This window comes from Platalea leucorodia (assembly GCF_965183815.1).
Source record: "Platalea leucorodia genome assembly, chromosome: 6".
Lineage (NCBI taxonomy): Eukaryota > Metazoa > Chordata > Aves > Pelecaniformes > Threskiornithidae > Platalea > Platalea leucorodia.
The window spans coordinates 50,054,016-50,079,036 of record NC_138828.1 but is presented as its reverse complement, the minus strand read 5'-3'; the positions used below and the strand labels follow the sequence as shown (position 1 = coordinate 50,079,036).

Here is a 25,021-nt window from a genome sequence, read left to right as displayed (position 1 = left end):
CAAAGAACTAAACATACAATATTTCAAAATTTTCTAATTTTATCTTTTCCCTAACTATATATGAGATTCTTGTGCCTGCTGCATTTCAGGTTAACGGCATAGATGACTTCTTTGGTTTAATATTCTCTATTACCATGTACCCTTTTCTCATTTTTTAATCCTTTTTTTTTTTCAGGATGCTCTCAGAGAAACTTTGATTTCAGCCCAATGTCTCTAAGAGCTTGCATGCGATAAGGTATGTACATGACCAGGTTTACATTTACATCGTGTTTTTGAGTGGTTATACAGGCAGTGAATCCTCCATCTATACAAAATACAGAAAAGCACACTAATACACTGGCCATACATTCTATAAGTTCCAAAAATCTGGCATTTATCTGCCAAAAATAAGTGCCAGATAGGAATCTCTGTATCTGTGCTTAGCTTAAGCGTGAGATAAAGAAGAAACACTATCAAAATTAAAGCTGAAACACTAAATCCTGTCTTGTTCTTCAGTGTTTTTTGTGTAGAAGAATGAAAGCGAATCTAAAGAAAAACTGTTAACCGTGCTAAACACCAGAACACTGAACAAGGACATATTTGTGGTATTAATGCCATAATTACAGATTACCTCTACATAGAAGATGTACTGAAAAGAAATAAAGATGATCTTTACAGATATTCACAGGAATCTTTTTTGGACATAGACAAAGAGGAAGTATTTCAGAGGACACCAGGTGTCTGAAAAACTTACTTGTATGAGGATTTAAGACTCCAACTTTGAAATACTGCATGATTTCTCACAAAAATGCAATCTAAACATGAGAAAATGCTTCTGGTGCACAGAATCACCTACTGGTTTCTGATCTGCAGGTATTAGTGGGCTTTACGTACTTGCTGTACTTAGGAAGGTGTGGTAGGAAGGGGAGGGAAGGTATGGAGTCTGTGTATTTGGCTTCAAGCAGAGTAACTTGCGTGCTAGCAAGCAGCTACTGATTTTCAACATCCTCCACATCTGCGGTTTCATTTTTCACTTGAAATTCTCTCAATTTCTCTGGCACTTCCAGCTGCTGCATTAGTCTGTGCCATTATAATGCCTGCAGGATCTAAAAAATAATCTATGACAATGTCCTCTAGGCTGCTGTGTTTTGCTAACCCAAGAGGAAACACTGACAGCAGAGTACAGCATTCTCAGGGTTGTTTTGCTCCACAGGGGAAGGCTGCAATGATTTTAATGGTAAAAATATTTCTAGAAACTTTGTAAGCGCTCTTCAAAGAGGTGGAGTGGCTGTGAACATTGTGCTGGCTTTTAGCGTGGAAAGGAGGACTTAAATGCTGTGCCGCAGCCTGCATATGTTTTAGGAACGTATATTATTACCCTTATTCCTCATTGCAGTGTGTGTCATGGTGTTGATCACTGACACCAGAGATATAAAATCTGACAAACCTATCTGCTGCCTTGAAAGATCCAGCTGAAATAAGAACGCGCAAATCCAGAGGATTTATAATATTAAATGTTGCAGAGGCATACTCTATTCTAGTGGGTATAGCTTTAGAGTGGGAGTAGTTTTAAATTAAACAAACAATTAAAAATTAACATTTCTATCCTGTGCCCAGCATTAAACTATGAACTTATAAATTTATCTATGCTTCTTTTATATAAGCCACTATTTTTATGGCTTAAAACTTAGAAAGATCAAATTCATACAATGAATTCACATGGTAAAAACCCACACAATCACGCTGTGCGATGTTTAAACGTTGTGCTGTCTTATCCCATTTTGCCCAAGGGTTTTTCAAAACACTTGTCAATGCTCAGCCTAAACTCTGCTAGCATTTTATAGCCATTTTAGAACTCTACTATCTATAGCCCACAGCAGATGCCAAGGAAAGAGAGACAGGAAGACAGAGAGTACAGAACAGGGCATAAACACAGAGCTGGGGGAACATATTGGGAAAAAGTTTTGTTTCCTAAGCTATCAGGTGATTGAGGGCTTCTTGAAGTAGGTGCTATCATTATGGTTAATGACTTCTGATGGAATTTTTCTTCCATGAATGTATGTAACTGCTTTTTGAACCTATGCAAACTTGCAGCACTCAGTGTTCTGTGGAAAACATTTTTACTGTTTCTAAATGTTGTGCTATGTTTGCTTGCACTTAAACTGCCACCTCTTCAATTCCCTGCTTCCTGTATTATAAAAGACAATGACGAATTGCTCTCCTCCACCTCACTGATGATTTTATAGACTTCAGCTGTAGCTACTTAGCCACTCCTAACATGGAAGCTGTTTCCTCCTTTGACCATCCTTGTTGACCCTCTGTAGTTTTATTATCCACTTTGAGAAGGGGAACCAGAACTGAACGATATTTAAGTTGCAGGCATAACATGTATTTACATCGTAAAACAATGATCTGTTTTGTTCCAACTTCTTTTCTTAGTAATTCCCGTCTTATTTGCTTTTTGACATCTGCTGAGTGCCGTGATGTTTTTGCTGCTTATATCCGGAGTATCTCACTCCTAACATCTAATTCAGAGCTCAGCTTTGTTGTGAGGATCATCCCTTCCCTCCTCTACACAAGGCTATTTACTGACATTTAGCTTTTTTTTTTAAAAACAAAACAAACCCCAAACAGCTGTTGCTTACATATTAGGAGGTCCTCTACACCTTATTAAAATTGCTTTCCATTTTTATGACTCCGAGTAACTTGGGTGTCATCAAAACACTCACTTCTATCAACCATAAATAGCTGAAGAGTACAAATCCCTCCTGGATGTCCCTAGCAATCTCCCCTCATTGAAAACAGATGTACGTTGACTGACATAGATGGGAAGGGGGCTCCAGAGGGCACCTACTCCAACCTCCTGCTCAGAGCAGGTGAAGCTACAGCGGGGTACTCAGGGTCTTGTCCAGTTAGGTTCTGAATATCTCCAGCTGTGGAGGTTGAGCCCCTATTCCAGTGTATGATCACCCTCACAATTTAAAAAAAAAACAAACCAACAACCCACAAACAAACAAAAAAACAAACCAAAAAGACAAAACCAAACCTCCCCCCCCAACCAAAACCAAAACCCCACAACATCCAGCTTATTCATGCATCTTGTCAGAATTTTCCGCGTTCCAGTTTGTCACTGTTGCCTCTCACTCCTCCTATCCTATTTGTTGTCTTTTATCCACGAGGGCATCCCATCTTACCTTACGGCAGTTTGGAGACAGTGAATATATACTTGTATTGTTTTAGAGACCATCACATAGAGAACAGAATTTGGCTTTAATTTGCCAAAACTAGAACAATTATGTCCTGCATAAGGAAATAAGCCACAGTGGAAGTACTGCCTTTCCCGCATGCCCCTACCACTGTAAGTAATGGTCATTGCCTCTCTCTACCTGTTACAAAGATCTTTTGGCTACAGGTTCTGTGCAGACTGCAGATCAACTGATGCTGAAGGACAAAAAGCATATGCATGTCTGTAGAAGTACGGCTGGGACGTGAGAATTTTAAATTAACTTTTCAGTAAATGCTATTTTACTACACCAACCACAACTATTACTCCAACTAATAGTTTCTACTCGGAATTACTAAAGTATTTAAAGGGCACTAGAAAAATACTACCTCAAATTCTAGGTTTAAATACTGTAGTATTGACTAATAAAGAAATATTGTTTACACTATGTCATTCAGAGGTGTCATTAGTCAAATGTGAGCTTCTGTAAGAATCTTTAACATGATAGACCAAATAACGAATTTGTGGAAAAGGTAGGGGCATAAGTGTATTCACTCACACAGTATCTGTATGCTGCTCATACCTGTTTTTCAGCTTGTTTCAAGAGTTTCTGGAATCGTTCATCCTCTAGCACACACAGGGGAAGGTCTGTCTCTCCTCTACCTTTCATTTCCTCAAGCTTTTGTTTAAGATCCCGCAAGGCCTGAAGCTCATCATTTAGACGATTCTGTCTTGTGCGTGATGCCTGGAGGTCCAGCTCCAAGTCAAGGGAAGTGCGTATGGGGCACTCTTGCGTAGCTCTTCGCATGATTGGTTGGCAAACAGGCTGAATCATTTGGGAGACAACAATAAAAATGAATACCTAGAGAGGCTAGCGTAGGGTTTGACATAATACAGTCAGAAAAGCTCAAATATCTTTTGTTTTTCTTTAGCAGAAAGCTGCTCTGATGAGATCCAAGTCCAAAAATTCACCTATTCTGGAATTTTTCTTCAGTCACTAGCTAAAAATAAAGGCAAAAGTTTCTCCAACCAGGTGTACAATGATATATTTAGAGGTTAAAAACAGAAAACCCGTTCTGATCCCCAGGACAACACAATGCCAGGAGATCAGCACTACACAGACTTCTCCACAGATTTCAGCTACTTTGTTTATTTTTATAAACATTTGCTTTTTCAAGGCCTAAGCAAATACATAATGCTACGAACTCTGTAAACATGCATTTCTTTAGTGTATTTCACATTACTTACTGTCCTTTCACTATGCATTTTTGCATGAATAAGTCTGGCAAGAGAAGCCATCCCAGACTATTCAATATTTCTTTCTTATGCCAAATGTAATCCTGCTACCTGGTAACAACCCTTCCGCAGAGGTGTTTCTTTAATTACAATCAAGATTAAAATACAACTCTCTCAACTTATGTAAGAATGAACTCTGTGCAAGAGAAACAAAGTATTACTCTCGTCTTTCAATCCTTTTGCTACTCAAATGCTCCTGGAGAAGAGTAAATCCCCTTTAAAGGGTATGTCCTTTTAAGGACATCTGAGTCCTTGAAATCTCCACCAAAATTTGCTCAAGATATATGTTGCTGGTGTTGACTTTTGTGCAGTGTGAGCCACCTTGAGTCACTTTGTAATATTTGGGTTCTTTAACCCAGATCCCTTTGACAGTAACAAGCTAAAGTTCGACAGTAAATGCCACGATGCTGAGCACCGGTGTCTTGCTGCTGGCTTCAGCCACAACTAGAACAACTTAAGCTTTGTGGGTGAGGGAAGATGTAGGACCGAACGCACTGTGTTGAAATTTCAACCTGAAATTACAGGACTACATGTGGTACTTGCATTGCTTTAGCTGAAATACTTGGAATAAAGCACATGGTTTAAGTTGCTTGTTATTCCTTCTGTCCCCATACTTTGTTTTAAACCACGTCCAAGTAACATAGCACATACCCGTTTAACTCTTAGGCTCCGCCGTTCCGTGGCGTTTCTCACAAAGAGAGACTTTTTGGCTAGTGTTGAGCTGTCGCTGTCACTTCGATTCAACTGTCAAAACATACATAACAGAGATATACAGCATCTTCATATACAAATACATCTGTATTGATATAACCAGTCAGAAAACCTCAGTGCTGATATACATGTAGGTCATTCTTAGTATAAAGTAAAAACTTTCTCAACTAGAATAAGCGTCTACTCTCAAATTCCATTCCTAAACCAAGACAACCATTCATAGAATCATAGAATGGTTTGGGATGGAAGGGACCTTTGAAGGCCATCTAGTCCAACCCCCTGCAATGAGCAGGGACGTCTACAACTAGATCAGGTTGCTCAGAGCCCCGTCCAACCTGACCTTGAATGCTTCCAGGGATGGGGCATAATTGATCTTACTGAATGAATAGTAAGTAGACTCCTCAGGAATGCAAGGAAGGTAGCTATGGTTATTAAGTACTGCCAAATCACTGTCTGGCTTTTATATGACTGCAGATTATAAACTATGCATTTCATTTACCTGGGGCAGGCTTTTAACAAATTTACTGCAGGGAAGGTAAATTCCTGTAGACATGCACCTGTCCAACAAATGGTATTTTTGTATTATTATTGTTATTTGTAACAAGTATGGGTGTGCCTACAGCTTCCTTCAGAAGCACTTCCTGCTTCTCAAAAATATGCACACCACAGCTTGGCACTAGTTTCTTCTTCATTATAGCATTAGTTCCACATACATCAGTGCAGACTGACTGTTAGATGCATCAGCATGCGTGGCGGTAACCTTCAAAGAAAACAGAAGCATCTATCTGCAGGGTATTTATTCCACCTCTTCAGAAAAGGACAGACAAAAAGAATCATCTGCTAACGTTTCAATAACCAAAGCCAGAGCCCTAAAGCGTGCTTACGCGGGACTGACTGGGAGTGGGGGGTGAGAAATACAACCTCTTGCAATATGAATACACCTCTGGAGAGACAAATCTGTCTTTTCACCACGGAGCCACCACTGGGAACTCGCCCCTGGATAGGCACAGGTGGCTATCATCACTGATGTTCTTTAAGCACTTTTCAAGGGATATTTTCAAAGGCACCAACAGACTTCGGGTCTGTCCTTTAGGCCTCAAAAATCTCTGTGTTTCCTGTAACACTGTATGAGAGTAGGTGCTTTCTTAAGGGTAGGCCATCTCTTCTGAAAAGAGAGCAGCCGGCAGTTAGCCAGAGCGTATCCAACAGACGCTTTCCTCCAGTAGAGCACCACAAGGCAAGCGAGGCTGGATAGGCTTGTGGTGCAAGCTGGGGAGACCCGAGCTGTTCAGCCCTCTCCGTGGACTCGGATGCAGCGGCAGTGCCCACTTGTGAGCCCCAACAGCGGACTACAAGCATTTCTAGAGCTACAAAAGATTCATCTGTGCAAACACGGGTTTTTCCTAGGCTACTTTCCTTCCAGGAAATACTGTACACAATGAGAAAGGGAATGGTTTATTCAAGGTATGGTTTTTTTAGATTCTGGCTTCTGGCAGCAGGTATGTAGCAATGCTCAATGCTACAAAAGCCCAATACTTTTCCAGATGCAAAAACCTCAGGAGTTTATACTAACTAAACTATCAGAGCAACTAGTGTTACTTCCTGTTGAAGACCTCCACAGTCAGTAAGCTAAGGCTACAGTTTTTTTGCCAATACAACTAATTTCCAGTTTACAGGAATTAAGATGAAGGCTAGGTTCTTAGTCCAGCCAATAACCTATCCAAATTAGGTAAAGATTGTTACAAAATGATCTGCTGTGTTTCGTTCTGGAGGGTATATGGAACAGTTATTTAAGTACGTAGATACTGCCTATAGAATTTTTTTATAAGCCAATGATAATCACAGAGAAGTGACCAACTTTAATGTTCCCAAACGATTAAGGCAACCACCTCTAACCGAACTGGAGAAGAATTAAAGCATAAGTTTTTTTGTTTTTTTTAAAAAGTCATACTTGTGTAAGTAACCTGTAGAAACTAAAGATCAAGAACAAACTGCCTTTTCTAGGGTGTCTGTAATTAAAATCTATAGAGCTGGTAATCCATGCTTAAATCTTTAAACACATGATTTTCAGTTAGTTTAGCAGCAACAGGGCTGATAATTTTAATCTTTTTTGTCCATGCTACCATAGATCTAGAGAGACCGGAGAACTTTATTGCCAGAGCCATGTTTAAAACTCAGCCCTGAGGCAGCACTCGCACATCTTTCAAAGATGTAATTACAGCAGGATTTGGGCTGCCCAGGTTTAAAACCAGTTGAGATACAAAGCAAGATTTAAAATTGATGACTGAACTCTTTCTGCACTGTTGCCCTTAAGTGGTTACATTATTAAAATATGGTAATGCAATGGCAGTTTACAGTGAACTCTGTTCTACGTTTCAACAAATTATTTTGCTGTGTGAGAGCTGTAGTTGCTGACGTGCAGTGAAACACACTTTTTGCAGCCAGCCAGCACAGGAATCCATGTTACTTCTCTCCAATGGGATGTGTTTTTGCCCTAGTAAAGGTGTTTTGCAAGAGTACGCAACTCTGCTGAAAGTCAGTTCTACTGTGCATCAGGTCAGTCAGGGAGAGAAAGAACCTAGAGAAAGCACAGGCTCTGCCTCTTGCGGGGAAAATTGGTACATGACTCACTGTCGTTAATGCATCATTCCCAAGAAGTTAAATGACTCTCTAGTTAATAGCTCTTCATTCCAAGTGTTTTTCCTCTTACCCTACAGATGTATTGGTTCCGCTCGCCTGGAGAGAAGGTTTGTGAGCGCACTATCATGCTGTTCCTCACAAAAGGACGCTGTCTTGAGCTCCAGCTGGCTCTGTCCTTGGGTCGGACTGTTGTGTTCTCGTTAACCGATTCCTCAGTGTTCGTCTCTTTATCAACCTATGAAAAGGAATTTTGTTTATAAGAACTACTATATCCAGACACATGCCACTACATAGTTTTTGTGCCTTTGGATTTTACAAGCATTCTTTTTACCTTACAGCGGGTGGAAAAAGACCAGCAGCAAAAAGCATCTTGCACATACAGAGAAGCTACGCGAAGTAAAGAAACACAAAATTCCCAAAACGCTTAACAGTGTGTGGGGAGTCTTTGAAGGTACTCTTTGTATCCAGTAAAACAAAAGCTTTTGCAGAAAAGCCTTTGCTGCCCTGCAGATGGTCTGGTGCAACTATGGCACAACAAGCGTTTTGCTTTGCCATTTGCAGACATTATCATTACTGCGCATTTATATTTATTTTGTTCTGCATTTGCAGAACAGCGAGTTTCTGCCATGCTAGAGACGGTGCCTACGCACACTGAAGGGGGCAGCTGGGAACGTGACATTGCCCAGGTTCTTCCCGACATACAGTTGTATGTCCCCCAAACCCCAGCAGCGGGGCTGCTTTATGGCAGTCTGCAGAGCTACACCAGCCTTGCGAACCCAGGGAACAGACACTGCTAGCTGCTGTCCCTCGGAAGGGCCCGCTGCCTACTACAGTGGCCCCACACGTGCCACAGGGAGCCCTGGGTGCCAGCACCCCCGTAGCTGGCGCAGCCTGTGCTTACAGGCAGCAATCATCTTGACAGCCCGGCCAGAACGAGCACTGCAGCAGCTGGCACATCTGATGTTACTGATGTGCACTGGGGCATTTTCTTCAACTTGGGTAATTTAATGAGGTTCATGGATTTCAACGTGCGTGTGATAAATACAACGACCTAAACCACACAACTGCAACCCTGAGAGGATCTGGCACACGAAGATCTATACTGTGGCTGGCTTTACAATGACGTCTGCTGTGTCTTTCACTCGCAGTCCAGCCTGGGCTTAGCAGAACACTTGTGTGCGTGCCTAACCTTCAGATGTTGTCCTTGATGTCTCCCCTTACCGAGTTAGGGCTTTGATCTATATTTGCTTGCTACCCAGCAGACTGTCAGTCCTTTTAATACCATGGCGTTAGCTCATTTGGCATCTCGCCACATTAACTGGAAGTTAATTACAGTTTCCAGCAAGTCCACTGAGGTGTTGAACTTTTGTATTGTCACAAACTTGAAGGAACGAGATGTCATTCTTTGCCTTTTTACCTTTGCTGTTTTACAGAACCCATGGGTTTAACGCATGCAACAGTGTTTTCACTAAGACGCAGAAAGGTGTTCTAAAAATTTTATTTCTAGAGTATGTGCTACCACATCAGGGATACGTTTGCTAAAAATTTACTAAAAGTGCTTTCAGAAAGGTGGAATATAATTTAAAGCGAACGGTTAACAAGAACATGGAACTGGAATTTGTTATGTGCAGTGTGTGGGTAGTTAAATAGTACACAGTTTAATACACATTTTGGAATCTTCTGTTCATTAATATTTCCTCCTTTTCTCTGTTAAGCCAGTTTTTGTATTTCACACCCTAAAATAAAGGGAAGAAATAAGGAAATCCGCTCATTGGTTTAAAGATCTTGACCCCTCTTCTGTCTTTCCCACTGTTCATCAGACGAATCAGGAAAAAAAAAAAGGAAACAATGAAACAGATGTGCAGAAATATTTTAAATATGCACAAGTTGAAGCTACTGAACTGCACTTGTATTTTGAATATTCTCCCTATGCAACAAAAAAAGTAGACATTTTTAGTTAATTGTCTTTGACTTAGAAGTTCTGCCTAGCATGTCTGTTAAATGCCCTCTTCATAGTTCAGAAGTGACCACGCCGATTTAATTAAAAGTACATGCAGACAAGCGCTACGGCAAAGGCCACACCAAATTGTAAATGCTCAAATGCAGCAGACTTCTACATTAACTGCTTAGGAATAGATCTTCAGACACAGTAACATACCGTAAGAATGCATATTTTAAGATATTTACCAGTGTTAGTATTACAGCAGCTTGCTGGCTTTCATGGGCCTCATCACTGTTCTTTCTGTCCTTGTCTTCATTTGTTTCTGGTGCACCAATGAGTAAGCCTATGTCATCAGTACAGTTGCCTTCTACTGCCAGCTTAATGCCATCTTCCTCTTCGTCCACTATTTCATCAGAGGCTTCTGCGAGCATTTCTAACCTGTATGAACAGAAGTAGCCCAGGCTTATTCTCAAACTGAAAAAGCCCACCAGAGAAAGGTATCAGGAGGCCTAGGCCTTCACCCATGTACAATGCATTTTCCTGACAGGGAAAACAAGATACTCTTATCACCCAAATGCTTCCAATTAAGTTCACGTGAAGGCAAATTTCATTATATGCTCCAATAAAACCCAGCAAGCTCTACTACAGTTCACCTTCAAGATCATTATGACAACACCGCGCTACGTTCAGTAGCTGTAGGTTTATAACGTTGAAGGACTTTGGTTGCAATAAATTAATAAAACAAATGAGCGAGTCTCCCCTTCCCCCACAATACAGCATGTATTTATTTCTACGCTGCAGATAAGTTCTGTTCCTGTGCAATTTCTTAACATAGCAATTTAGCGAGAAATCTTTCTTGGGAAAGCTCACAACTTCTTCAAAAACAAGACCATCAATGGAAGCACACACACACACTGACTTTGTCAGACAGCAGCTCTCTTTTCAAATCCTATTAGTTGCTTATTATAGTTAATGCAACTAATATTTGATACAAGACATTCTAGCACATCTCCAGTGGCTTAGACTTCCCAAGTGGTTTCATAGGAAGATGTACGTGGAATAGAGGAGCATCAGCAGTAGGAGTTAACAGACCAGCCAAGACACTGTAAACCTAAAAGAAGGTGAATGAATTCGCCACACAAGAGAACGAGGCTTTACCCCAGTTCCAGTGGTGGTGAGACACTGGAACAGGTTGCCCAGAGAAGCTGTGGATGCCCCATCATTGGAAGTGTTCAAGGTCAGGCTGGACGGGGCTTCGAGCAACCTGGTCTAGTGAAAGATGTCCCTGCCACGGCAGGGGGGCTGGACGAGATAATCTTCGAAGGTCCCTTCCAACCCAAACCACTCTATGATTCTATGATCTCCTCCAAAAGTACAGCTCTTCCATTTGTCTAAGAATAAGAGGAATGAGCAGAATCATTCAGGCATGAACAGTGAGGGAGGAAAAGTGGCTTTACCAGTCTTCCTCAGAGCCCCTTTGCTCCTGTTCCTCCTCTTCCTCCTCGTCGTCTTCAGCCAGCTCTTGTTCTACTGCTTCCAGCTCAGCAGATGTCCTCTCCAGCAGAGCTGACACAGCATCCTGCTCACAAGGAAAGAGAAGAGGAAACCAGAACTGAGTGATACAGAACATGGGGGGGGGGGGGGGGGGGGGGGGGGAAGACAATTCTTGCAAGAGCTGCATTACCCTGCTGCTCCCCAATGCCAGCAAAAACATGACTCGGGTCACAAGTATAAGGGGTTTGAATTGTCAGTGTGTAGCACATTAACTGATTGGTTTTATACAGAGTAAATCTCAATCAAAAATAGATTGTTTGGAAAACAATAATGCAATCAAATATGCTCCTGTCATCCTTTAATGTTTTGTCTCTCTTCCCTCTCATAATTGTAACATCCCTAGGTAAAAAAAGGTTGTTCTTAAAAGTTACATTTTTAACATAGTTCTCGTAAGGATGTATTAAAGCAGAAAAGCTTATTTATCCAGAAGAATTAGTATGTGTTTTGCATAATCAGCATTTTCAGTGCAATTGCTTTAAATATGCAAATTTATATAATTAACAAATAGCAACATTTCTGTGTGCGTATGAAAATCAATGGTAAACTTAAGGAAGCTCTTCAGTAACATTCTTTTTAAAATGAAACGCAGCTGAAGTGTTTCAAACCGGAGTGCAATTATGTATCCCAGTAAGAAGCATCAGCATCAGACAAAAGTGCCCGCAAGACCACAGGGCCTCGGACCTTCAGGGGAGGACAATTCACATATTCAAGTAACCACAGTGCAACAGCACAATTAGAGCCTATGGCTTTTTTCTTGCTATTACAGTAATAGCCGACACATTGCTCACCAAGTCCAATGAGTCCGACGACTGCTTGCTTAACAGAAACATGGATTCTTCATTTTGTTCCTTGTTCTTTTTGCCAGGAATTTGCTTGCAAGGCAACAGGTTGTACCACAGAGTACAAGTCTCATCAGAAAATGATAGATCTGCCAGACTGATCTGAGTCCCAGCCTGCACAAAGTAAGAATGGGGAAGAAAATTGTTTTAATTTTTTTTTTCCCCCTGCAAGACAGCTGAAATTAAATGCTACAGTATTTATCATGTAAAATAGGCAGCACAAATTTGACATGAATCTTAATTCCCTTTTTAACTGTACAATTTTCTATTTCCTTCCACTTCTAGTTAAAATAAACAAAGAGAAGTACATGGAAGGGTCCTTCATATTGCCCATTCTGCCATCTTTTATTTCAGTCTGCGGAATTTCTCCCCACATGCACACACACAAAACCCTCCATATCACCGTAACGCACATGTCTGCTTTCTGTAGCATTCAATAATGAAAACCTGTGCCGATGAAACCTGCAGCGTCACCTCACGGAGCAGCAAGTTTCAGTCAATTTTTCAGTTGTTCCACCACAAAAATCATCAATACGGCAAACAATAACGGATGACTTTGTTTGCTCTCACCAGTGAGGAAGCAGATGAAAAGACAGTAAAAGAGATTAAGAAGCCCTTTCATTTGGACAAGCACTGACATCCACTGAGTTGGCACTCTGGGAAAACTTATGAAGTACTCGTGTTTGGGCTGTGCCTTGGAGATTAAAATTATCTGTTCTTTGGCAAAGCAAACCATCTTCACAGCTATGGGGCTGCATACGTAGCTCTTGCCCAGACTGTGGCCATGTTGCCCAGGGCTTTCTGCTGGGGGTGGTACTCCCAACTCTTTCTTTTGATCTTGTGATTAACCCTTATGTCTTTGGTGGTTTTTTTTTTTTTTTTTTTTTATTGTTGGATTTTTTTCTTCACCTTTGTATCCTGCATTCTGTTGCGTTTTTGCCCTTCCCTTACCTGAGGGGGAACCTCTTACATACTGGAAAAGGCCAACACATTCCCCAGGAATTAAGTTTTTCACTACATTTTTCAAAGTGAGAGGCTGTTCCCAGTAGTCGGAGCTGATGAACCCCATCAGATTCCAGCATCTCTTCAGCGTGTTGTAACTAAAAATCATGCTGTGCTACTAAGTCAGACTCATGGTGGAAAAACTAGACTGAATTGAACCAGACCATGCAAAAGCAATCTGAAAGTAAATGAAGCACCACTAATTAGGTGATGACCACAATTAACAATAAAATTTAAGAAGTGCCAGTTTCCAATAGGCCGGTCTATGAATGTCATGCCTTTTTATAATTTCTACAGATCATAAAGAGCAAAAAGGTGGACATCGTATAATCTACAACAACACGCGAAAATGTAATTTAGTTTGTTCTTTGTGACAAGTTGTGATAATGAGGGTTCGCCTTTTTTTTTTTTGGACATACTGTGGCTCTTATTCAGCTTTTACTTTAAAATCTAGTGTTAGAATAACGTTGCAATGACATTTATGGGTTTTTTTTAATGTATAAAACCACAAAGATGGAATATCAATCTGTAATTAAAGGGTTAAGGTAATGCAGTGTTAGAATTATCAAAACACTTCCTAGAACTTCCATCCAGGATTAGATTCTGTATCAGGAATTTCAGAGAAAGGTAGTATTTTAAGTACTATAGCAACAACCAAGTTATGCTTAAGAGTTTGTCTCCAAGTACTGTGGAATTTTAGCAGCCTTGACCATCAAAATAAGAGGGGACACTATAAACAAATGCATGCCAAAAAAAGCCAGAAATAAAACTGCATACCAAGCATTCTTCCCGACGACTTCTACTGGCAGCACAAACATCTACTCTCAGTGTCTTCTGTAGCAGTGTTACTTGGGAAATGACTGCTCTGAATATCTCATTGAATAAAATGGTTTCCGCGGCAGGATGAACTTTTGTGCGGAACAGACAGCTGGTATCAGTTGAGGATGGAAGTACTGCTACTCTAATATACCTGCCGGAAACAAAACAAAATCTTTACCTGTATTTAAACAAGCACTTGCTGGTGACGCACGATGGAAGTTGACCCCATCAACTAAAGGGCTGCATAGCAAGAAAAATGAAACAGCAACAAATCAGAGGTGGAATGGAAAAGAGGTGAAAAAGAGGAGTGAGAAACTCCTCCGGCCCCTTGCACAAACATTTCCCAAAAAGGAATTTCTGTGCCTGGTAAGGTAGTAGCAAGAGAGGTAGCTATTTCTGTCTCTATCCAAATTTATCCTCTGCTTTAGTACTGTGAACACTGAGGATCATGTCACAGATGGGAGGAAACATGATCTTAATGTTAACCAAAAAATGAGAAAAATTTGGGTGGATGTAAAAATTAAACTTTTAGAATGATGTGAGCACTGAAAAGCAGTGTCGTCTTTCAATCTTTTAAAGAAACAAACAAAACAAAACCTCCAAAGAAACCAGAAAACTATGGAAAATTAAGAAGAAAATAGCTAGGCCCGTAGCTGCTTAAGATTCATAATATATCAACCGACACTTAGAAGAACGTATCTTGCAAGCCTAAACCTAAGCACAGGGAATAACTTGAAATTGTTAGGCAGCTGCATTCTTTTTACAGAGCAAATATAAATGGATAGTATGCGGATAAAGGTAATACTTGCTAACTTGCAGGTCTCAGTTTAGTAGTAGCTTGATAAAGACATTCCTAATGCAATTTGTACGTGTTATTTACCTATTGCACAGCTCCTCACACACATGAATGAGCATAGTAATTGTTTACATCTTTTCTGTGTCTATGCATTAGCCTATTTCTGGTATTGGCTTTAAATGTAATTGACATTCACTGTAGAATAGAACGCAATGAAGCTAGCTAAAGCAAGAAGAAAAAGTGGGCCGAAGAAAATTATTCTGGAAAAAACCTGTTCTCCCAAAATTTATAGTACTATTGCTATATTTCCTGGTAATGACTTTGTCCATACTGTTGTTGTTATTAAAAACTTAGTTTTACATTAATTAAACCAAAAGAAATTAGGTCTGTGAGAAATTTGATTTTGTTATTTGAATTTGGGAATAGCCTTTTTTCCCCAATTATGCCAAGCTTCTTGGATAAAGAGTAAGACCTGAGTTGTTTGGTTGGCATGTATAGGATGGTATCCAGCATTCTGACAAACCAATCCCAAATTACGTGGTAGTGTAATGTAATTCCAGTAGTGCTGCTGCTGTATGCACAAATGTAGGTGAGCAATTTGCATGGCCTACTGAAAACAGCCATTTTAATAGATTAAGCAATTAGGAAACATTTAGAAAAAAGGTAGAAGATAAAGTATATTAAAAGTATGTTTAAAAGGTGGTTCATTGGACCTTTCTTTTAATAATTGTTAACCAATTTATTGGCATCAGGCCAGAATGAGGGGTAAACGGAGAAGTAAAAGATAAACTGCTTGCTGGCTTTGCTTTACAAGAGTGCTTACTTTCATTTTAATTAAAAAAGTTAAAAAGTCAAACCAATGCCTGTTTGCTGTGACAAACCTATGACTTCTCAACTGATGAAAAAATGATCCTGACACAAATAATAAGTATTCAGCTAGGCTCTACCTACTCTGAAAGTGAACAGCTTTTACAAACAGTGTGGAAACAGATATCAGTAAGACCTCATGTCAAATATATTCCTCTGTTTGTAAACGTTCAATAAAGTACAATCTATCTGTTCTGATGTCCTAGAAAACACAGTTATAACATAGCATCATTTTCCAGACCCAATTTTTATCATTGTCCATATCTGTACAGTATACGTGCACGCACACAATGGCAAGTGACAGAAAAAATGCTATGTGCAAGGTCCTTCCTTTACCCTGTCCCTTCTTCCTCCTTGATTTGGGTAGCTTTAGTTTTATTAAATCTTTTTAGCAGCAGCAGGTCTGGACTTCTGCTCTGAAGACACTTGACTACTAATTACAACTTCATACTTTAATTCCTAAAAAGATGCCAGCTATGACCTCTTACTGAACATTTTGTTGACATTCTTTTTATATTCTACATTATCTACTTTTCCTCTCAGCTGTGTCATTTATTATTCTATATTTTTTCTATATTCTTGTGCTAAATGCTAGTGGACTTGGAAGGTCAGCAGATGAAAGATGGAGGTCAGAGAAGAGAGGATGATAGTAACCATTTGTTATTAAAAACAAACAAACAGAAAAATCCAACAAGCACGCAGGCCTGTATCTCTGTACATCCTTTCCATATTCAGTGGCTTCCTATTGATCTGCCAATCAAATTCAAGGTGATGGGGGACAGAAGGAAGGGAATCAGCAACAAAACCAGACTTTCCAAGGACTGATTAGGTTCTACTCTAATCTTATTAAGCTTGTCAACAGTTTAAGATAGCTTTCCAGTCAAAAAAAAAAAAAGCTCACTGAAGTACAAGTGTCCCCAAGGAGCCAAGGCAAGCTGTACTTATTTGCACCGATGAGAGTTTTGGATTAGAATCTCAGGGGTAACATTTTCTTACTCAGGCATTTTTGTTCATTGCCTACGTATGATTTCCACTGCGATCACTTTTAGACCTTTCCTGTCCAATGCAACACAAGAACCATTTTTTAACAGACCTCCAAGCTCCAGTTGTCAGGGGAGGCGTATCTCAATGCGCCTGTGCTTGTCCACTTGCAATTTATCAAATCACCCCTTACCTTTAAAAGCTCACTTAAAAGACACATACTATTTTAACATCATTTTACATCAAAATGCCACATAAATGTAAAAAGATAACATTCTGAAAGAATGGCAAAGTATCGAAAGAATGTTTTTAGTAACTATAGAATAGCTGTTCTGCACTCGCAAAGCTACAGAATGTTTAAAAACACTAAACGAAGCATCATTTTAAAAAAATCCTTTTTGTTCCGCTTTAGTGGAACGTGCAAATTTCCTGATAACTTCTTTTTCTTGCAGCATTGCTGGTATATGTAAAAGCTAAGTACTAGTACAATTTGAAAAGCTTTACACATATTTTAGTGCTGTTAAGCAGTAAATCAATCCATTCCTTTGGAGAATTTCTACAATTTATTATTATACTCTCATATTTCAGCACTACTGCTCAGTGATTGTTTGACTTACACTTTAGAGCCAAGGGGGACAGAAAACGCTGGAAGATTTCTGAGCCGTACTATGATTATCACAAAACTTGAATTGCTGTGGTCGTATCTGTTAAAGAAAGGACAACATGAGGGAAGTGTACCGTTTGCGTTTATGCATGAACAGACATACACCCTTTGCTGGTCACTTACCTGAGGCCTATTTGTACCTGGGCAGCCTCTAGAGTTGTTGCATCATCTTCACCATATACAATGTCCTCGGTTTCATTTGGTCTAGGGCAAACAGGCAAGTACTCCAATTTAGGAAAATTATAGTTAGCTTTCAGCAATAATTAAGGTATGCGTATACAGAACATATATACGTTCAGGCTGATTTAATTACAGCATGCACTCCAAATGAGAATTTCAGACCCTAGAAAACAGCAATGCCTGTTTTAGGGACAGTTGCTGCCTGAACAGTTTGACAACTCCAGTAATGAGTCGGAAAGGCCCTAGGCTGATTACTGAAGCAGGCCAGACTGACAGGCAAGGGAAAAACTCATGACATTTTGCTATACATACTTAGTACTTCTTTACCCCCCTGAATACAAAATTGGAAATTAAAATTTGCGATAAACATCAGACCACACGTAAACTGGATATGAAATACTGCTTTGGAGAATATTTGAGAAGCAGGAGCTGTGTAAAATAAAGAGGTTTCTGTGCAAACAAGATGCATCTTTTCTCTGAGCCTGTTTTCAGAAGCATTAAAAGAACCAAAGGGACTCAAGTCTTGCAGCTGAAGAGCAGCTCTAGCGTTGAAGGGAATTACAGAGAATCTGTGTGGCAAAATAATTTCCAGTCATTTTCTGGGAGGTTTGAGTGAGGATGTGGTATTAATGTGTTTCATTGATTTTTAAAACTAGACTGTTGGGATCAATAAACAAGATCAAGATAGAAAATGTCAAGATAGGAAATGTGGAGAATGACACAGACATCCCACACCTTATCAAGACATGACAGCATTATTTTAAGACTCTGCATTTAGAGGTTTCCTTTTTACTATTCATTTCCTGGCTGATGGCTAATTTGATAGAGTGTATTTATTTCCTCCCCTGCCTTAAATTACTCCATACAAAGGACTGGGCTATACAGCAGAAATCACTGTAGCGCAACTTCAGGAGCACACTGACAAATTGTAAGTCATTCCATACACAGTGCTCATAAAGACACTTCTACTGAACATAAGCAACTCGTACAGAGGCACTCATTACCTCTTCACTACTTCCTACTCAGTAATAATTAAGAGTATCCACACCTGGAGCTATCACGGAATAACTAGCATCTGTAAATCTTAGCTTGCGCAAATGGCAATCGTTTCCCTTTGTACACAGGCTTAGGGGATGCCACTGTTTTCTTCCCCCTTTTCCTGAGTAACAACAGGAAGACGACAGGAATTTGTTCTGTTTTCCACCTATCCCACCACGCGCAGTCATTGAGGGGACAGCTAAAGCCTTGCTCCGCAGAACATCCACAGCTTTTGGTCCAATGCCTGTTCATTTCCATCCACTGGACTTACAACTGGAGCAGACAGTAAATTTTGATCACAGTGGCTCAGAATTGAAACACAATGGAAAGACAACAATGATTATTGAACCAAAATATAGAGTCACAGCCACTCAGTCAAGCGAAGGCTGAGTTTTTAATAGATGGGAGTTCATTTCAGCCTAAGAAGTTGCATTAGGTCTAACTGAAGACATGGAGCAAACCGATACTAGGATTCAGAGTTCCGGGTGAAATATGAGTCCATGACCTAAGGTGAGACTGAATGGGCATTGTAACACTTCAGGAGAAATCCCTTTTGTATTTGAGCTTTTTTATTTGGTCTCCCCTCTTTTTATTACCTTTTGATTTGTGAAAGACTTGACAAGTAAAAGTCCTTTTATCAGAGGCCAATAGAACCCATTTATGATACCATAATGCACCTTTACCTGTCCTGATAGAAAAGCATTTAGCCTGGCAACGGAAGACACGCATCTACGCCTTTGTAACCATCCTGCTAAAACATCTCTCTCTGAATATTCAAAAGGACAAAACCAACAACTTGCCAAAACTGAGGTGAAAAATAAAGATTTTGGTCTCAGAGTTTGCAGTAGTCTTCTGTTATGGAGTCTAAAGTTCATTGTTCTCACTGCCAGAAAACAGACAATACTATATAAACTAGTATGAAGAATCCTGTAGAAGTTGTGTCTTGTCAAAAAGCAACGACAGCAAATACGTTTCTTATATCCTGTTCACCACAGTGAAGCATGAACATTAAACCCTAACCTGGATTATTTTTACACCAACATTATAACTGAGGATTTTCTTATCTTTCTTATATCCTCTTTTTTAAAACAGAAAATATTCAAGCAAAATGCTATGCAATCTTAAGATTGTATCTAAACAAAACAAGAAGTGACAAGAGTCACTCTGAATGGAGTTGATACGGCCACATGGCAGAACCTGTATAGTTTAAATCCAGCTTTTCTCCTAGGAACACTTCTAGCAGGAAAAAAAACCAGGATTAGAAGGTAGCATAGTAATGCTACTCAACCAAGTTATACAAGCTGTCTAATGCAAACTCATTAGCTTAAAAAAAGCGACGAAACTTTGTTGTTTGGCAAACATGTCTTCCTTTCAATATGAAAGTACAAAATATTTATTAAAAAGGCAAGACAAATAAACTACTTATGCTGGTATTACATAACTGCTTTTAGATGTATTTAAATTTTTGGTGGAAGACTTGCATTATTTCTCAAACCTACTGTTTCACAGAAGCTTCATATACACCACTATCTCCAGCGACAGACTCATCGGACACGGCAGCAGATACACAAGCTGTTTTCCCTTCAAGCAGGTGACTAGCTGTTCTTCTCGGTAAGTCAACACCTACAAAAAGAAAGAAGAATGAAAATTAGTCCAAGAGATTAATAGTCAGACAGAGAGAAGCGCATAGCTTAGAAAGTTGTCAAGTTGAAAGCAGTGACCCTTAACTGAGTATCACAGAGTAGTTTTGTTCCACATCATCACACATGCTGAGACTGTACTGCTGTTATCACATGTTCTGGCTAGGGATATATCCAAGCTGATGAACTTGGAAATGTACAACTGTTATTCCTTCCCAAAGACACAGGCTCCTGTCATCACCCGTATCAGTCGAGCTAGTTATTATCCTTCATTATCTTCATTATTAACCCTCATTATCCGGAATCCTGATCTTTAAACCTGTATTTGCCATGTTCACATTCTGCACTGTAATAACACTTCAGCTACATGCAAAGCGACTGCCGACTGCTTATTAAACATTCAGAAGTCAGACAGACACCCTCTCCCCGGTGATATAACTGCTAGAAATGAGAAATCCCCTCTGGTTTACTATCATCAAAAACTTTTTATGCTACAGTCTCTTTACTATCAACTGCTACTTAGCTTTAATCTTCAACTCACATTCATACGCTAGTGTCATGCAGCGAAGCAGCAGCGTTCACCGAAAGCCACGTTCTGCAGCACAGTAAGTTGAGGGCCTATGCAGTGCTTTCATCTGCCAAGGGGTGAGGATATTGGTATGCGTTATCATCCCCACCTGAATCATGACTTTACATCTCGTTAAGATGTTTAAAACTTAAGGCTTCAGATTAGATGATTGATTGCTGCATTTGTGCTTTTTTTTTAATGGCAGCAGGAATGCTTTTTCCTTGATGATGAAGTGCTCTTTCCCTTCCCCCCCACCACGTGAGGGGTGAAGGTGATGACATGATTTATTGATTACCCTTAGGAATTACCACAGCAGCCTGAATTGACTTTGACAATGACAGAGACTGACTGTGGAAGAACTACATGATATTCCAACTTGGTTTCTGACAGCAGGGACATGTGCAGAGGAGCAAATATCTGCATGGTTCACCTGTACAGAAAAGTCAGAGAAGCAGGTGAGCACTGCATCTAAAGAGCCAGGGCAGATTATTACATGAAAATACTAGCTACGCTGTCTTCAGGTGTGTTTGTCTACCCCCAAGTAAAGATTCAGCAGTATTCAGATTTGTAGTTTTGTAAAACTTAATTGTGCGGGCTCACGTTTTCCATGCAGGTTTTATGCCCCCAGCTGAGTTTGTTGAAAACCCTTCCCATTCATTCCAAGAATGAAACGGGAGAAGAAACACTGAACCAACCCCAGGTCTGTGCCTCACTTCTGCTGTACTGAGGCCTCACCATGAAGCCCATTTTACGGTGGGAACTAGCAGTATTGAAGCATAATTAATATCTGGCTTTTCAAAATCTGAATGCTTGTTTTGGCAGTCTCAATACAGACTTAAAGATAATTTGTATCATATATATGACCCTACATGAGGAATTATCAGTACAAAGAATCACCGAGTGAATTTATATTTTAAAACCATAACTGCTTATAGACTTAAAAGACACCTTGACACTCTCCAGAATAACAGATCCTCAAAAAAAGCCAAAAATATTAGACAACCACATGATACCTTTGCAAATAATGGTCTAAAGTAACTAATTTTTTAAAAAAAATTTCTGATTCCTCACAGCCCTATGTGTTCCCAAATTCCAAACCATCTTAAATTCAGTTCTCAGGCTAGATGAGTTGCAGCCAGATTGCAAGGACAGACAGACCGAAAGTTGTTGTTAATTTGGAAAGGGTATGCTGCTAAAATATGGGCAGGAAAATTAATTATTTTTTCCGTATTTTATAATATGGCTCTAAAGCAAAGTAACTACTGTGTTCTGCTATACCGAAAAGACAAAGGACAAAATGACCCCCTCCCAAATCCCCTTCCATGTTTTTCCACTTTGCATTTCGCAGGTTTACCATTAGGACATCGGTCAATTTTTTTTTTTCATTTCTCCTCAGTTGAATGGAGGACTCCTCCCAGCTTGTACTACGCACACCATACATTTCTTTTCTGGTGCCACAGTGCTCTGTTCAATATTGACATTACTACAGTACTGCACTAAGCTAAGCTAATCAACCAACAGATGTCACAACAATTCCTTTATATATATATATACACACACACACACACACATATAAGCAAATTTCTCATTAAAATATATGTCTGTATCTATATGCTCAGATACTTTTATTAAAAACTGGCAAACTCCAGGCACAAGGGTTCAAGCTTGGCGATAAGCCAGGACAATGCACTCCCCAGAGCTAGGTTGTATTTCTTCTAAGGCACCCAAACTCCTTAGTTAGCCGCTTCACTAACAACTCAGGCCCAGAAATGTGGAGCTGGAAATGCTAGGTGCTGATCAGGTTTCAAACAGGGCTGCCAGTGCTCAGCACTAGTAGAAATCTGGCTCCCTCAGTTCTTCCTTGGGAAAACAGAGACACTGTGTAACGTAAACACACAAATGGTTTGCAAGATACTAAAAGAAAATGACACAGAATGACACTAGAAAAAGTCAATAAATGTGCAGAGAAAGCACAACATACTGTCAACCCCAACAAAAGGCAGCAAAGTCAATGCTCTAAGACTGAGGACAAGCCATCAGTTCTTGACAGCTGGGATTTTTGAAGTTCTGACTCTGCCAAAGGCTTTGACGATATAAGACGACCAAGTATGTTGCACAGCTTTTACTGCAGACTAGAAGTGGAATGCATTACACCTAATTCAGCCATCTCAAAGTTAGTTACCAAGGATACCTCGATAACCCACAGGGTCATTCATCCCATCTTCCTTAAAGGGAAGTATGTTTTAGGATGAGATGACTCATCCTTTTGGAAGTTACCCACAGACTAGCAGGGGGAGCCTAGACTAGCTTAGGAGCTCAGTCCTAACTCAGATGGATAAAAAGCTAAGAGCTATGAAATCCGTGTTAAAAAATGGGGAGAGACTCACTGTAACTTACATGGCACGTGGTCACTTGTCTTTCTCAACTCCCATTAAAAAAAATGAACCCCAGATCTTTCAGTGGCAGCAGGTTCAAATAACTAGATATAGATACACATATAAATATTCTAACTCTTAAGTCCAGAAATCTCTTTTACTGAGGATGTTCCTTTGTAACTTACTCTTCAGTGAGAAACAAAGTATGTGATTTCAAGTTACCAAAAACCAGCAGAAGGTATTTTTGCTTTATCCCCGTACATCCTGACAGTACCTAGGGACACCATGCATCCTCCATGTCTTCAAGATCCAGCTTCAGGTTTTCCTGTTATTTTTTCACAACAGAGTCTGCAATACATAAACTTTCCTTCGGAGATAGCCATTGAAGAATGTAGATGGAATCGGGGTGACCAGAGCTCTCCGCACCCGAAACTAGAACTTACGTAACGTCCCTCAGAATTACTGACTGCCCAGCACGGCAAACGTATGCTGATCAGGATACTCCTCAGTTACATGAGGTACCTCCCCATAGCCATCTGTTGGTTCAAAATTTTCATGTAACATTTACATTTGACATTAGATTTTCTAATTACCTGAACTTCCTTCATGTAGAGAAGGCAGAGGCTGCCTAATGCCTTCATTAAGATCTTTATGATCTGTAGGAATCTGAGATCCTGCTCTGGCTTCAGAGTCCAGTAATATTTGGTTCTCACAGAGACTAATGCCTGCAAAATCACCTGAAAGGTCAGAGTCTTCAAAGTCTGTAGTGAGGTGATGCAGAGGGGAATTTTGAGCTGACGCTGAAAACGCAGCTTCTAAAACCAAAGGGGAGCCTGGGGGTGACAAGGAGGACAGTGAGGATCTGGAAGACAGTGATGTCACAGATTTGGGCGGTTCAGTCAATTTGGGATGGTCTGCAGCTGAAGGAGAGTCACTGTAACCCAGTCTCCCATGGGAACTGACCACTTCATTTTCATGAATAGTAGTGATAGGCCCCGAAGGAATGTAACCACTTTTTTCTTGCAGTATGAAGTCAAGTTTATACTGATAGTCCAAATCTGTTATTTGATCGCCTTGGTTATAGTAGAGATCCGTGGAGCTGAGCGAGTTTAGCGACCCTCTGCTTGATGTGTTCAGAGAACCCCGGCTAGATGCCAGAGATCCCAGACTGCTCCCTGAAGACACAGATAACGTGCTGGCTGAGAGGCTGCAAAGAAAGCACAAACACATACACTGATGTTACTAAACTAAACCAGCACAAAACAGTACAAGGCGAGATAAGATTCACTGGGGGCTACACTGTAACGATTTACAACTGAATGCTGCTTGGGGGATTATGTATTTTAAGCACCCATACTTGGCTTACGTCTGTGTACCCAACCTGCACACCATCAGGGCAATTTATCCAGCTTATGGCCTGTTGCCAAAGCCCCTTTTCTTCTGGAGAAGGCTGCAGATTTGACAAACTGGTCCTGCAGTAACAGCAGCCTTCTCAGCTGCTATATACCCTCAAAGACCCGCTCCACTCTGATGTGGGCGCTGCTGGGGTCAACGTGACAGGAAAGGGATCCCCAGGAGGGAGTGCTGCCACCTCTAAAGCAACTTATGCAGCCTGCCCTCTGCCCAAGCACCTGGGAAAGACGGGAGCCAGAAGCAGACGACTTACAGCAGAACTGCTGCACATCTATAAGACAATACACACTCCACGCGCACAGTAAATCCAACTACATAAGCATGGCAAAGGCCATAACGTGCGATCTTTTCCTGTTAATAATAGGAGATAAGGAGCCCTGCCAGGCCAGAGAAACTGAGTGTCACTGTTTTGGCTCAGGAGGACTCTGCTGGGAAAAAAATGTCATGAAAAATAGTTCAAGCCAGCCCCTTCTAAACACTTAAGAGATGTTTAC

The 25,021-nt window shown here is 40.3% G+C and overlaps 1 protein-coding gene across 1 annotated transcript in view; it reads right to left on the bottom strand.

The window, feature by feature from the left end:
- Positions 1–25,021, bottom strand: part of WWC2 (WW and C2 domain containing 2) — a 102,600-nt gene that overhangs the window by 3,687 nt on the left and 73,892 nt on the right. The window contains exons 11-21 of the mRNA XM_082316562.1: positions 23,708–24,321; positions 20,031–20,154; positions 17,437–17,517; positions 17,267–17,353; positions 13,964–14,156; positions 12,134–12,298; positions 11,249–11,370; positions 10,037–10,229; positions 7,920–8,084; positions 5,150–5,242; positions 3,786–4,028 (exon numbers count right to left, since the gene is read on the bottom strand). Of these exons, the coding sequence (XP_082172688.1) occupies positions 3,786–4,028; positions 5,150–5,242; positions 7,920–8,084; positions 10,037–10,229; positions 11,249–11,370; positions 12,134–12,298; positions 13,964–14,156; positions 17,267–17,353; positions 17,437–17,517; positions 20,031–20,154; positions 23,708–24,321 (2,080 nt within the window). The remainder of the gene's footprint in view (positions 1–3,785; positions 4,029–5,149; positions 5,243–7,919; positions 8,085–10,036; positions 10,230–11,248; positions 11,371–12,133; positions 12,299–13,963; positions 14,157–17,266; positions 17,354–17,436; positions 17,518–20,030; positions 20,155–23,707; positions 24,322–25,021) is intronic.